The sequence below is a fragment of the Acomys minous genome (assembly GCF_964271855.1).
Source record: "Acomys minous genome assembly, chromosome: 15".
In the NCBI taxonomy this organism is placed as follows: Eukaryota; Metazoa; Chordata; class Mammalia; order Rodentia; family Muridae; genus Acomys; species Acomys minous.
In genome coordinates this window covers 7,126,662-7,142,466 of record NC_140497.1, presented here as the reverse complement: position 1 = coordinate 7,142,466, position 15,805 = coordinate 7,126,662, and the positions used below count along the sequence as shown (strand labels likewise).

At 48.7% G+C, this 15,805-nt stretch overlaps 1 protein-coding gene across 5 annotated transcripts in view; it reads right to left on the bottom strand.

Moving 5' to 3' along the window:
• The window catches only part of ATP11A (ATPase phospholipid transporting 11A), a 110,543-nt gene that overhangs the window by 42,003 nt on the left and 52,735 nt on the right, over positions 1-15,805 (bottom strand). For all 5 annotated transcript variants that reach the window (XM_084759500.1, XM_084759501.1, XM_084759504.1 and 2 more), the window contains exons 3-10: positions 12,748-12,837; positions 11,942-12,022; positions 7,524-7,631; positions 5,150-5,278; positions 4,044-4,147; positions 3,714-3,764; positions 1,064-1,128; positions 441-522 (exon numbers count right to left, since the gene is read on the bottom strand). In XM_084759500.1, the coding sequence (XP_084615626.1) occupies positions 441-522; positions 1,064-1,128; positions 3,714-3,764; positions 4,044-4,147; positions 5,150-5,278; positions 7,524-7,631; positions 11,942-12,022; positions 12,748-12,837 (710 nt within the window). The remainder of the gene's footprint in view (positions 1-440; positions 523-1,063; positions 1,129-3,713; positions 3,765-4,043; positions 4,148-5,149; positions 5,279-7,523; positions 7,632-11,941; positions 12,023-12,747; positions 12,838-15,805) is intronic.

Here is a 15,805-nt window from a genome sequence, read left to right as displayed (position 1 = left end):
CTCTGACAAGGGACAGAGATGACAAAACCTCAGAGTCCACTTTCTCGTAAGTCTAACCACCGTCCCGACAGTTGTCACAGTGATCTCAGTAAATCCACATCAGAACACACCTGGTTCCCATCAAGTGCCCTGGTTAAAGAGGCTGAGTGTTACCCACATTCTGAGGCTTGCCTGGATCAGTGTGTGGGGATACAGGCATCTGTCATCAGGGAACTAGGATGCTGGGAAATGACTTACTGCGGCGTGTTAGCGGACAGGAGGGTGCGGCTGTTTATCTTACCAGGAGGGAGACAAGCAAGTCCCTAGAGTAATGGGCTCTGCAGTCAGTAGCCCCAGTCCCTGGTGGAGTGGGCCTCTGAGGACACTGTGGGCCCTGAGGACACTGCGGCATCTACAGAGCCAGTGATGGCTGGAAAGGAGCAGCAGGGGAGTAGCCTTACTTTTCCACAGCAGACCTCTTCTGGGACTTGGACTGATAGTTGAGGGCCATCTTGGTCTCCATGCCTGTGTAGATAGCCACACCTGGAAGCAGAAGAATCTGTGATGTTTAACCAGCAGGCAAGCTTCCTGACCCATGTGGCTGGATTCTTCATGTTAGGGCTTTTCCTGCACAGGAGCTAATCTGCACTTATATTCTTTAGCGCCAAATACTGGGTAATCTGGCAGCAGGGCACAGTGTGTTATCATAAAAGTTATTTCAGAAAAAAAAAGTTTTTTTTTCCATATAGTTAAACAGGACACTGTTGATGAGAGGTACGGAGAGTGATGTGCAGACTTAGAGAAGTCCCTGCATTGAGGTGCTTTGGAGCATCTTCCTGGCTACAGCATCATGTTCCTGAGTCGTGAACTACGGTCCTCAATAAGCAAGCTGTAGCCTTCACTGTCATGGCTCTGTGGGTTCGGGTTATACAACACTTATCTCTTAGCAAAAGTCACCCTCTACCTCAAGTCTCGGGTTAAGGCATCTGGTGGCTTCTGGGGGTGCTGAGGAAGAGTTTTGCTTGCTTAGTATGTCCCTGATTTTAGAAATGATTACTAGTGGTTTGCGAATTAAAATACTTACCAAAGATCTTCTCGGTGTTTTTGAGTGTGGCTCCTCTGAGAAGCAGGTTTTCTGATCCTAATGGCCTGGAAGATAAGGAGACCAGAGCAGTGGACACCCGGCTGAAAACCAAGTCAATCGTCTAAGAGCAAGCGGCGTACATGCGTCTGCTCATACTGAGATCACCCAAGTCCATCTGCACAAGCCCTGGGCGTCCCTGAGGTGGGGACACTGCCTGCTGGACTATATCTAGTCCTCTGTTTTCCTGGCCTGCCACTCATATGCCCTGGACCTTCACAGTGGCATCTGAGAGGCCTCAAGGCAGTAGAACACTGCATCCTTGAATAACCAGGTGCTTGCATGTTTCAGTGACATTTCCTCCAGGGGCCACAGGGAGAGTCCTCAGATGGGATCCCTATCTGAGCCAGCTGCAACACCTAGGGATATCAGAAATGCCACCTAGGCCTACTACAAAAGAGACAGGAAGGCAGGGCCAGCAACCCTCTCCCAACACACCTCCCATGTGAGGGCTTGCTAGAGGACCTCAGAATGGTCGGAGAAGGCTAACGTTCAGTCATTCCCACTCACACTTCGGCTGCTTCCCTCCTGTGTCAGGACGCAGAGACTCCTACTTTCACATTTTCGAGGGTGAAGTGAGGCTGGGGCTCTGGGCCTCAGTAGTGGGAGTTCTGCATGCAGAGATCATTTGTAGGAAGTGGCTGGCTGTAAGCCTCCCTTCCAAGCAGTGAGGGAGAATTCAAAGAAGCAGAACTAACTGTGCAAATTCCACTACCGCTCGCATATCCCAGTGACCCGCTGTGTGTCAGAGGGAAGCCTGTCTGCCTTTAACTTACATGCTTACGTATCTGCCCTCTGGGATGGATGAGAGCGCTCACAAGGCCAGTGTGCCTGGCTAACACAGTTCAGATTGCACCCTACAGGAGGCCGGGGAGGAAGGCTTCGAGCTGCTCAGGCACCCCACAAGGCTGTCAGCAGGCAACTGGCGGCTCCTTCGGTCTGACAGCCACTGACAACACAGCTCCCCCGGCTGTACTGTGCTGTCAGCTTCTGTTAGCAACTTGCTTACAATAATTCATGTCACAAGCGTTAATGAGAACAAATGGCCTCACCTTAAATGGGTCTCTGAGACTCTAAAAATAACTTACTTGACAAAATGCTTTGCTTCTAGTGTGGACAGATGGAAGAAGAGATATAATTGAGTAGACTGGGAATTTGCTTGAAGGACCGATAAAAGCAAACATTAGAATACTTCTAATATTTATAAACATCTTAATAACCTAAATTATACACTGAACAGTCTTGGTGTTGAGAGGCTAAGCATATAAAGAGCATTAGGATCATGGTCCCCAGCTTCGGGCTATAGCTCCACCTCAGTGTGAGCTCAGGGTCCAAAGCACACGCTCCCTTGGCTTCACTGACAGCAATGAGAACACACTTCATTTACTCCTTCACCCAAAATAAAGCATCTCCCCACACTGTCTAGTCTCCAAAGCAGTGAGGAACTCTTCTTTGGAAACTGAGTAGTGTCCTGTACAAGTTACCACCCTGCTAACCTGCTGGTGGACAATTACACAAAAGCAAGGTAAGACCTGGAATGGGAGCACCAGACGCGGCCAGCACTCAGGAGGCTGCGGCTGGAGGACCAGGTGTTCAGGGCCTTCCTAGCTAACCCAAGACAAGATCCCAAAAATAAGTAACATAAGCAAACAACCTAACCACTAAAAACACATGCTAAGAAGTAACAGACTGAGCCCTTAAAGTAGCGGTCTCCTGAATCCCATGGGAGACAAGCCAAATGTACATGCTCCAGCGACTATTTATCCTGTGGTACTTCTCCCCTAAGAAGTGTGCCTCTGCTTCCAGGAAAATGTCTCCTTTATCGCACAATAATACCAGGATATCAATATTTTGGAAACTGCTTAAATTGCAAGAAAAGACCAACTTCACAACCTCCCGAAAGCCCGTTTCCTAAGCAACAAACCCAAACACTTGCTCATCACACACGGCAGATCTAGCAGCCTGAGGAGGCAGCTCTCTAGTGGAGCACAGGAGGTGCATGGCAGCAGGTGGTGCTCAGCTGGGAACGTGTGAGGTGCTTCCCAGGGCCAGTACCAGGCTGGTTCTCAGCCTCACCAGCACCCTGATGGCTGCTCTCTCTTAGATGCATGCCCTGACTGTGGCAGTGGTGGTGCTGGAGGCTCACCAGCGCGCGCGCGAGCACGCACGCACGCGCACACACACACACACACACACACACACACACACACACACACACGGTACCAGGTCCTCTCATCCTAGTTGGGCCTGGACACAATCCTGAGCATCTCAACCCAGTTAACAGCCACAGGAAGGCTATCTCAGACAGGCCTTTGTACTGGAAACTTCTGATTTCACAGCACATGAAGGCAGCTCTCACAGCTGGTTTGGGCCCTGATCTCATTAAGAATCATCCCACGGGTTTCTGACCTGAGTCTGCTGGAGAAGCTACCCACTGGCAGTGCTGTGGGTGAAGGTCCCAGAATCCTCACTACACTGACACGCACAGACAAAACCCCAGAGTCAACACGGCACAGTGGAACTTGCTTGTGAGGCAAGGCCCTGCCTTTGAAATCATCAAAGAACAAAGGCCTCAGTTGCCAAGGAGACTCACCTCACCACAGGGTCGTTCAGGTCGTTGTAAACATTAATGCGCCCCACAAACCTGGCAACAGAAAAGGTCACTTCATTACTGACAGCACCAGTGGGGCCTCCGGTCTGCAGCACAGCTGGCTCACCCTGCCCTGCAGCATGGCGGGTGGTGGGTGGGCCACTCAGCTCTTCCTTCCTTCTCATCTTCCTTTCCGTGCTTGTTCACCCGCGGCTTACATGACATTTATTAACCCACGGACAGAAATCACTTCCTCGTGGGGAAGCCACAGGTCTGTGTGGCGCACCGTTTCAGCAGTGCCCCAGTCTTCCCTGGTCAGTGTGCTCAGCTTACTTGTAGAGGTCAGGCTGCGGCTGTTCACACTCGATGGTGGCATGCAACCCGTCCACATCCTCCTCTGTGTGGAAGCCCTTGGTGTCCTGCACTGCGTAGTGAGTCTGCAGAAGAGAGGAACATGAGCTACACCCCAAACCTCACCCCACCTGGCTTCTAGAACCCACCCCAGAATTTGCTCTCCATGCACATCCTGTAAGCCCTACTGTGAGTCTGGGTGCAAACGGTCATGGAAAGATGAGACCGTGCTATTGCTCTGCTTTTGGGTAATAGGAGTCCTGACTCTCTGTGCTTACCCAGCATCCTTTGCCAGCAAGACAAAGGGCAAGCCAGGGACTTCCTTAAACCTGATATTTGGTGTACCTGACCTGGTTAAGACTTATTAAGCACTGTTGTGTTCCTCCTCTTTTAGGCGATGCCAAAAGCATCAGTTGGTCTTATTTTCCAAATCCTGCAGCCAAATGTCCTCCTGTCACTGCTCTGTGCAGCTGTTCAGCTGTTCAGACCAGAAGGTCCCTCAAATCTGAACTAAGTGTGCATCACCCCCGAAGGCTGCTAGGCCATTGCTGTTAAGCCATCTTTCAGATGTCAGTGCGAACCAAGAACTGCATTTCTAAGCAGACACCAGCTGGCACTGTGCTGCTGTCCAGAACCACATGGCCTAGCGAGCACCTGTGGGGACCATAGTTAAGTAAACATGGGCCTGTATCTCCTTTATCCAGGAAGGAGATTAGAGGAGAGGGGAGAGGGGGGAGGGGAGACATGGGCCAAGGGCTGGTCAGGAGCTATACAGAGAAAACCTGTCTTGAAAAGTAGACAGCCAAGGCTGTTACAGAGAAACCCTATCTTGAAAAACCAAAACAAAAATGTAATAATCTCCTTACGTCTTTCACTGGGTGACAACAGGTGTGTCTGCCCACCTCAGAGGGCGATGGTCACAAACATTAAAGGAGGAAAGAAGAGAGATGGAAACAGGAGAGAGCAAAAGAGGAAAGGCTAGAGACCACAGAAGTGCCACACCCAGTCTACACCCAGGATGTCAGATGTGTTGCCAAAGGCCAATCTGGCTAAGACCGTGAGCTGCACCCCAAACCCAGGCACGTTACTTTATGGCTCGACTCTCCATCCAAGCTGGCTGTGGTGACATGGCACGTCCCATCGGCCCGGTTGCTGGAGAGAAAGATCAGGTCACAGGGAAAGGTCTCATCTTCCTTCACCATGACAATGTCCCCAACCTACGGACACAGAGAGAACAGTCACTGAGAGGCCACCTTTGTGTGGCAGCTGGAACTCACTCTCCTGCTACATGCAGACTGTGCTAACACACTGCCACAGTGCCTTAGGACGCTGACCCACATGGAGGCTTTCTTCTGCAACAAGGCTTCTCTGAGCTCCGTTGAGCCACTGCAGACCAGGGCAGCTGCAGGGCACAGCAGGAAAGAATGTGCTGCCGTGAAAACACAGACAAATCTTTCTAACAAGATCTTCACTACTTCAGACCAAGAAGGATGAGCTCATGTTTGGTTAAAGTGGATGAGAGTGAAGTAGCCATTGGTGGGCCTCCATTCAGACTGGAGTTTTCCAAGCCCCCTGAGTTCTCGGCGCCCCCATTGCTGAGCTGCCAGGATCAGGCCATCAGGACAGATGGCTCAACTACAGGTTAGCCTGTATGTGACTGTATGGGAGCCGCAGTCACCCAGCTTTGCATCTGTGCCTTATTTCTTCAGCAATGCGGGCATCTCTGTGACAGCTGGGAGCCCTTTGTCAATCATGAAGACCGTATCACACAGGGCGGCCTGCAGTGGCTGTAGGACCTCACTGGCGCTTGACAGCCTTGCTGTCCCCTATATAGGGCCAGAGCATCTCAAGCCCACCACCCCACAACTCAGAGTTAGACACATAACACGGGCACGCACGCTTACAGCGAGTTCTGAGAGTCTAGGTTTGGTTGTCTCCCCTGAACCTCATAGGGCTTCACAATTCAACCACCAGCTGAGTTTTTATATCAAAATAAACAAAATTTAGCTTCACACAAAAGCTCACGGCAGCTTTGTGGCAGAGGCTGGAGGTAGGCATGTGTCTTCTGGGGTATGAGTAGGTGCGCTCAGAACACACGTCGAGGGCTCTGGGCAGGAGCAAGAAGGCACTACAGAGGCCCACCATGCGCTGTGCAGAGGCCTGCGGCATAGAGGCCCGTGTGGATGCAGATGAGAGCAGGGGGCTGGCCTGGATGAAGAGACTCCTCTCAAGAGGACACACCCTTCCTGGAGTGAGGAATCCCAGAGCCAGACAGCCTGGAAAATACCAAGAAGGTCTCCCCTACAGCTTACAACACAGGATCCAACATAATGACTAGAGGAAAACGAAGGGCAGAGCTCTATCCTAGGAGCCTCTTGTACTTTCTAAGAAAGAGGCATCTGGTTTACGAGCTGCAGTGGAGACCACAGGAGAGCTTGGTTCTCCCTGCTCCTGCCATGAAGGCAGCATATTGCTATTCAGTTCTAAACCCTGGGTACCAGATACTGAGCTGGCGCATCTCCACAGGAGCTACTGCATTACAGATGCACTCTCCTGCAACACACACCATTTAGGTCTGCTTTTAAAAAGAAGTGATGGCTACCTTCAGGCACGAGAGACTGCAGAGGAAAGCCCACTGTTACAGAAACTGCACTTAGGCCAAGACCTGCGTACATTAATGTGGATGTGGTGCCGGGCAGCCTTCTCCTGGGTTAGCCCCATTTGCGCTGAGCCCGAGCCTTCTGAGTCCTGGCTCTAAGAGAACATCCCACGCTCACATCCCAGGAGGGAAGGCTCTCTTGGAAGCAGTGACACATGAGATGACATTTCAAAAATGCTTAAAACCAACATTTATACAGGCATGTATCAAGAGATTAATACATGGATTGGGGCCAGCAAACACACATATATGTCTGTGATTCTTGGACGTGGTGTGTGTGTGGCTGGGTACCGTGGCCACATCTTGAGACACCTCCTGCCCTTGAGTAGCTGGTGTCAGGCTGGGTTAAGTGAGATTTGTCCTATTCCAGGGCTGGCCGTCCTCGCTGACTAACAGGCTGTTATCAGGAGAGCAGTCAGGAAAGATAATAGAGCTGCCTACGAGGGAGGGAGGTGGGCTGGGATGAGGCTTGGCATGGAGAGGTACCAGGGGGAAGAGAGACAGGAAAAGAATGAGTCCAAGTTTACAGGCAGGTGATGATAGTCAGGGCTGGGGTGTGACCCAGAGACAAGCTTTCAAAGCCCCACTCTGTCGCATACACAGGTGCTTTCAAGTGGTCAGTGCAGGCAAGAAGGCAAGCTGCTCCAAGGACTTAAACCGTTCCAACTTTCAACCAAATGAGACCGGGCAGTGCAGCTACCCAGCAACAGAAGCATTAATGGTCAAGCCTGCTTTGAAAAGTTACTTTAACGATGATTGTGAAAAACATTGGTAAGCCAGGCAGCTGTGGGCGGTCCACTTACTCTCAGCTTCCGGCTCTGCTTCCGGACCAGCTTGCCGTGCTGAATGAAGTGCACGGGGCACTGGTTCATGGCGTTGTCTGCCTTGTGTCGAAGCCAGTCTTCATAACCCTGAAACCAGAGCGACAGAGAGAGGAGGTGTCTGTGGCTACGCGTGGTCTAGCCTGGGGTGCTCTCCCATCTCTTAGGCTGCTTTATCTTTCTGCAGTTATAACTGATGAAATCTTTGCAACTAAATTTCCATACAAACCCAAGATCTATTCTTGGGAAAAATTCCTTCATGAGAAATGTCTCAGGCAAAATATGAGCCAGGCTTCAGGATTCTGCAATGACATGGAGTCTTTCAGTGGCTCGGCAGGCCCCAGGCACAGATAGTGTCTACCAGCCACGCCCCCCTCTTTTTTGAAGGTTTGCTCTGCGGACCTTCAGAAGCTGATGTAACGGGTCTGAGAACAGAGGCACATTGGTTACAAACCTGCATTTCCAGATGACTACCAAGTGAGACATGAAAGAGCAACCAACAGTAACTATCTCACTTTTCTTTTTTCAAGTTATTATTTTACATAAGGTATCTTCCTGGTTGGTTTTTTGCCAACTTAACAGAAGCTAGAAACAGAGAAAGCGCTTCTGTAAGAGTGGCCCACAGGCAAGTCTGCAGGGCATTTTCTTGATTAATAATTGATAGAGGAGGCCCATCTCACTGTGAGTAGTCCTGAGTTGTATAAGAAAGCAGACTGAGCAAGCCAGGAGGAGCAAGCCAGTAAGCAGCACCCATCCACGGCCTCCACAGACCCTTTCTTCCTCAAGCTACCTTTGGTCATGGTGTTTTAACACAGAAACAGAAAGGTAAGACAGGCTCATTATGTGTCTGAGGCTGGTCTGGCGCTCAGTATTTAGACTAAGCAGGCCTTGAATTCATAGGTCCTCCCACTTCCCGAGTGCCGGGACAGACATAAGGTGTGGATCACTCTGCCTGCCCTAACGCTGAGTAACTCACACACTCCTCAGCTTCATGTTCCTTAAAATTCCAAAATTAAGTAACAACAAATCTCAACAAATTCTTACTATCTTACGGCAAGAATCAAAAGGTCTCCTAAACATAACACACACACAGACACTGTGGAGACTCCCACACCTGTACAACTCTAGAGTGAGTCCCAAAGCCACCTGAAGTGCCTGCTGCTGGGTGGCTGCACTGCTTTCAAAGAATTTATGTAGAAGCTGCCATTCTGCAAATTATCCAGCTGTCTCAAGTAAAAAAGTGGCTTCTAAATCCTGATGTGCAAACTCACACCATCCGATGTTCTGCTGCTGCAGAACCAGTTAGAACGTGTGAGGCAGCCCAACGAACTCCTCTAAAGATTTATGAATGGCTTGTCAGTTCATGAAAAGATCGCCAACTTCAGTGGCCATCAGGGAAATGTGAATCCAGACACCACCAGGTGCACACTGAGATCGCTATGATGGGCTGAGAGCACATCGGTAACAGAGCTTGCAGACCACAGGCAGAAACTGGTTGTACAGGGAGCCATCTGGCCAGTTCCCTAGAAGCTTATAGTAATTTTACCTATAGTCATATCTCAAAAATTAAGGATTACATCCATTAATCTACATCCGCCCATCGATACAATATATACATTTTTTGTTAATTAAAAATAAATACATAGGGAGAAGAGGGAAGGAAAAATCAAAATAAATAAATATATAAAGAACAAGGAACAAAGAGCAAATTAGTGCCCACACAAATGTTCTGAGCAGTGTGCTTCACCGGTGTTAAAATACGCAGAGGCCAAACGTGCACAGACAGACTGTGGGATAAGCTAACGGGGTCTGAGCACACCCGCCCTCTCAGAGCATTACTCATTTATGACAGAATCGAAGCTCTGACAGGCTACAGTGTGGGCCAATCTTGAGAATACTATTGCTACCTGGAAAAGACAGTGTGTCCCTGAGACAGTGGCCACAGATACCGCTGCTGGGCGCCTTTATCTCACAAGGGTCAGCAGAAGCCCTCCAAAGGGAGGCAGAGCAGGACCTGGGAGGACGGCAGGTGATGCTCTGGCTGGAGCCTGGCTGCTCTGGCTGGCTCAGCATGCACACACCTGCTTTCTTCTCCTATTCAAAGGCACCAAAACCAGTGACCCAGCAATAATAACTTGTTTCAACCTGAAGCAAAGCCAGCTCACTATAGTGGTGGTTCTCACTCAACCTGTGGGTGTGACCCCTTTGAGGAATTGAACAACCTTTACACAGTGGTTGCCTAAGACCATCAGAAAACAGATACTTAGCCGGGCGTGGTGGTGCACGCCTTTAATCTCAGCACTCGGGAGGCAGAGGCAGGCAGATCGCTGTGAGTTCAAGGACAGCCTGGTCTACAAAGTGAGTCCAGGACAGCCAAGGCTACACAGAGAAACCCTGTCTCGAAAAACCAAAAAAAAAAAAGAAAAAAGAAAAAGAAGACAGATACTTACATTACAATTCATATAAGTAGCAAAAGTACGGTTATGAATTAGCAATGAAAATGATTTTATAGTTGAGGGTCACCACGACATGAGGAGCTGTATTAAAGGTTCGCAGCGTTAGGACTGTATAGGACTGTATAGTCTTTACTTCTCTGTGAATCAGCTGAGACAAACGAGACTGCCCACCTTGAATGGAGGCGACCCCTTGTGGCAACATAGGTACCTGCCTTCCTGCCTGAGCTTTTCTTTTTTAATTTAAAAATTAATTTAATTAAAAAATATACAAATGAAACTGAACATTTAATCCTAGAACGTATGTGAAAATATAAAAGGCGAAGGCCCAAAACAGCAGACTTTTTCCGTTTACACATTTAACTTCAAATTTTTACCACAGGCTTACAGTGATGAGGCCAGGGTATTGACAGCCTAGTAATGGAGGCTTACAGTGATGAGGCCAGGGTATTGACAACCTAGTGATGGAGGCTTACAGTGATGAGGCCAGTGTATTGACAGCCTAGTGATGGAGGCTTACAGTGATGAGGCCAGGGTATTGACAACCTAGTGATGGAGGCTTACAGTGATGAGGCCAGTGTATTGATAACCTAGTGATGGAGGCTTACAGTGATGAGGCCAGTGTATTGACAGCCTAGTGATGGAGGCTTACAGTGATAAGGCCAGTGTATTGATAACCTAGTGATGGAGGCTTACAGTGATAAGGCCAGTGTATTGACAGCCTAGTGATGGAGGCTTACAGTGATGAGGCCAGTGTATTGACAACCTAGCGATGGAGGCTTACAGTGATGAGGTCAGTGTATTGATAACCTAGTGATGGAGGCTTACAGTGATGAGGCCAGTGTATTGACAACCTAGCGATGCAGGCTTACAGTGATGAGGCCAGTGTATTGACAGCCTAGCGATGGAGGCTTACAGTGATGAGGCCAGTGTATTGACAACCTAGCGATGCAGGCTTACAGTGATGAGGCCAGTGTATTGACAGCCTAGTGATGGAGGCTTACAGTGATGAGGCCAGTGTATTGACAGCCTAGTGATGGAGGCTTACAGTGATGAGGCCAGTGTATTGACAACCTAGTGATGGAGGCTTACAGTGATGAGGCCAGTGTATTGACAGCCTAGCGATGGAGATGCATCAGTTGACAAAATTCATATGGACATAAACCCTCAAAACAGAGACGAAAAGGTTTTTTAATCAACTGTCACTGAATATTTATATGCAGAATAAACACACCTGCAATTTAGCTTGTATTGTATCACATTTAAAATTAACATAAAATGTTACCTAAATTACCAATTAAAATTAGAAAACTTTTGAGGAAACAATAGAGTAAATCTCGAGGCACTTAGACTATGTCTCAGTCTTCACCCTGCTGTCTTGTAGCTAGTATTAGCTCAGAAAGTACGAAGGAAATCCCTCTACCCCACACAAAATGAACAAACAAATAAATAACATCATAGGTAGGCATGTTAAAGGGATACAGAATCCAACCGAATGAACTAGTCATGGCTAAAGCAAGAACAATTTAAACACTGAAACATTATTGGATTATAGGTCAAATTTAAAACAAATTATTTATAAATCCACTGAATGAAAGCAAATGGCACTAGACGAGTCGTCTGTGAGTCAGATCTATAACCATGTGCACACGAGGTTCTGAAGTAGGCAGGGCATACTCTGCACTCCTCAGCTGCTAAGAGGGTGCCTAGTCACCTGCTTCCCAAGCACAGACTATGAGAGTGGCTGCACAGTAAGGAGACACGGCAGCTGTACGGCAGGTGCATGATGGAGTCAGACTGACACCCTCATAGTAAGCCAAACTGACGGCACAGACTCGTGACGTTAAAAGATGCCACTGCACATCTGCAGCCCCCCTTGCAAACACCTTACACCAAGCTCAGACCACAAGAAACCACCCAGCGTATTCGAGCCTGTGAAAGTCTTACCTGCTTGATGGCTGTGACAGTGATGACGAAGAAAAGTGGGAGCCCGCTCGTCACTGGACTTGTGGGTGTGTCGATGATCAACTGTGGTGAACACAGAGCCACGAGAATGGCTTAGCAACCTCAGAAAGCAGGCTGGCCTGGCCCAGCCTTTCCCAACACCAGCTTCTATCTACTTCAAAGCACTTTGCTGGCTTCCTCGTTGGCTAGCAACCTAGACAAGAGGGTCTCCACCCTGAGTTAGTGACTATGATGCTGAGGGAGGCTCCTTAATTAAGGGGTGTGCTTATTAAGAAAAGCATGTCACTGGGTGGCGAGGACACCAGGTCTGACACTGGATACGTTGTCCCATTCAGTCCATTCTGAAGGTGTCACACTTGGGTTAGCTCTGCCAGCTTGTGCTGGAGAGGTCTGAAAGTGGTTTGTGGCCATCCTTAGAATAATTCAGAAAATGTTACATTGCTATTCTGCAGGCTCTCCTCCGCCCACACCCTTGCTGTGTCCCCGCCTCTCTGTGTCTCTGGATGTTCAACTGCTTTGCATTTTTCTGAGTTATCAAGAACGAGGAGGTGGAGGTGCCGGGTGTGGCTGGAGACCTTGCCCTGACTCCTCTTGGGGCTGGGAAGTGGCCACAGGAAGCTTCACTTACGCACAAGGATGTGCAGGGTGCTCGGCTGAGCTAAGACTCAGAACACAGAATGACTGGCAGATGAGGGCTGCTGAAGCCCTTGCTGATTTTAGTGACTGCATGTCACTTACTTGAGAACCAAATGACATTTGCTGAGACAGAAAGCCAGGCCTGTCCTTACCTGCACCAGGAAGATGATGAGAAAATAAAAGTTGGCTATTCTTCTGAATTGTTCAAATAAGTTCTTGGGTATGAAGTTCCAAAACGTGTACTGCAGAAAACAAAAGCAGAGACGGCCACTTTATGTGGTGGTGCGCTGCCTATCAGCAGGGAAGGAGTGCAGAGCAGAACGGGTTTAGCCTTAGAAACAAACTCACCAGAATTTAGATTATTGAGATTATTGACATTTTGTCCTTTTTTTTTTTTTTTAAACAATGCTCTAAGGCAAGCTGCTAAGACAGAGTGTACCCTCCAAAGTCACTATGTCCTCACGGCCTGGCCCAGCGAGTCAAGGTGGAGAGCAAAACACTCCGCAGTGACTGCAGGTACAGAGCCTGCCATCACCCAGGGCCCAGGGGAGCCTTGGCACATCTCTAGTCCTGAGTTGCTATGTCCTCTCCCCTCAGCTTTGCTGCCCGGTGCACTGTGAGATGCAGCAGAGGGGACAGAGACCGCGCTGCCCAAAGGCTGCTTCCCTGACAGCAGGGCCTGGTGTTCACACTACAGGTATCGTGAGGGCATATTTACAGGGTGAGGAAAGAGGGTGGTTCCCACACTACAGCGTCTCCAAACTGACTACTGTTGTGAGAACAGTGGCTACCCTCTACATGTCCTTTATGCTGTGGTGCTAGGCAACGTCATTTGCCTTTTCACAACGTCACTGATGGGGACGCTGATCAGGGCTGTGGCAGCTCTGCAGACCATGTCAACAGGATCAGCTTTTAACACCACCGTCTTCCTGCCATGAACACGGATAGTTCCCCTCTGCTCAGAGGGTCTTTCTCTCATGGCAGTTGTGCAGCTTTCCTCGTGACTCTTGAGTTTTAGTGTTCTTGTCTGTGTGACACACATGCTGGGAAGGACGAAGCGAAGCTCAGAGTCCTGGTGGCAGCAGGTGCTCAAATATGATGGAGGCTTAAGTTCTAAAACTTGACAGGCATCAAATGCATAACCTCCCCCTTCAGCTGTTGGTGAAACATGCCCTTCCCCTTAGCCGAGCCACCAAGCAAACTCCACGCCTGTTAGTGTCCCAAGGGAAGACACCTGCAATGGCAGCTTCAGTCTCACAGTTCTGGGATGAACACTGGCTGGTATATTGTTTTTTATACTTTTTTCCCCTGTAATTCCATCACCAAATGGAATTATTCCAAGGCTGCATTCTATGAAGCCAGCTTTCTCCCTGTGCCCAGGCCAAAAGTCATTACTTGCTCATCAGTTAGTCAAACTATTCCCAGTGCCCACATCCAGAGGCTCACAACTGCCTGTAACTGTAGCTCTAAAGGATCTGATACCTTCTTTTGGCCTGCACGGGTACCTGCATCTACACATGCACCTTTCTCTCTCTCTCTCTCTCTCTCTCTCTCTCTCTCTCTCTCTCTCCAACTCTCTCTCTCTCTCTCTCTCTCTCTCTCTCTCTCTCTCCCTCTCTCTCTCTCTCTCTCTCTCTCTCTCTCTCTCTCTCTCTCTCTCTCTCTCTCTCTCTCTCCAGCACTGAGGAGGCAGAGGCAGGTGGGGATCTTTGAGTTCAAGGCCAGCATGGTCTACATAGTAAGTTCCAGGACAGCCAGGACTGAGAAACCTTGTCTTAAAACAAAAACCCTTTAAAAAAAAAAAAACCCTGAAAATATTGTTACTTAGCAATAAAGTTATAATGATGGAAAGTTCTTAATATCCAATGTTTCCTCTGTTGAAATATTTACAGGTAACAATGCCCTGGCATCAGGATTTCCTTCAGGACAATCTCAGAGGCTACAGAGGGGCCAGTGCAGCAGGTGGACACAGTCCAATGTGGTGACCAAACACTCCTTGTACGATGGGAAAGAGCTTTACTGTGTTTCTATTTTCATAAAGTTTTTAAAAATAGGGGCGAGTGGGGCCTGGAGGACATGGTTTAGTGGCAGAACACTTGCTGAGCATGTTCAAGGCCTTGAATTCAATTCCCTGTATTATAATGAGTAAATAAATATTTTACATTAGGATGTTCTGGTAGAATCTTTACAAACACACTGGTAATTACACTCTCCCATCAGTCAATGAAAGATTTATTTGGAAGTAAAGCAAGGGTGGTAATGTAGGACAGACCACAGGCCTCTGGTGTGCCTAGATAACAAAGCAGGGCTGGGGTTACGATGCAAGCCACTGTGGGAGGCAACTCCCGAGCTGCAGCCTGCACTACGTACAGGTGGTTTTAAGGTCATCGTTGGTGGTTTTGCCGAATCTGTTAAATGAAAGTCTTGAAGGCAGAGCCACTGTGTGGCTGAACTAGCTCTGTTCAAGGGCTGATCCTCAAGCAGATAAATGAGACCACTTAGCTGCACTACTGTGGGATACAACAGGTGACTGTGGCACGCACAGTGCACGTCCACACAGAGCGCCATGTGCACATCTGGACCTGTGCTGCCTGAATGTTACTGCCCTAGCATCCTGAACCTTCTACCATGTACCAGAGAATGAGGGCTGCTGTGCGGTCCTACCACCGTGAAGACCCTGCTGTGGCCAAGAACCGTTAGCTTTGTAATCCACGGTTCACAAAATGTTTGTCAGTTATTACTGACGACTGCACAAGGCAGAAAGGCAATGGAATAGTGTAAATGTCCATGAATGTGTGACCTCTGGAACAGATAGAACAAGGGCTGGAGAGATGGCCCAGTCAGTAAAACACCTGCCATGCATGCACGGGGACCAGAGATCAGATTCCCAGGACTGACCAAAAGCAGGGCACAAAAGTGCACACCACAACCCCAGAAGGTGGCAAGAGGAGGCCCACGGGGCTCACTGGCCAACTGAATCAGTTAGTAAGCTCTAGGTTCAGGGAAAGACTCTGACTCAAAAAACTAAAAAACTAAAATTAACCAAGCAAAACCAAACAACAAAAACCACCATCACCACAGAAAAACAAAATTAAAAAAACTGTGGAGTCATTAAGGAGGACACTCAACTTTGACCTATGGCATTCACATGCATGTATGTGCACAAGTGCCCCCACACAAGTGTACCCTCCTCCATGTACACACACACAC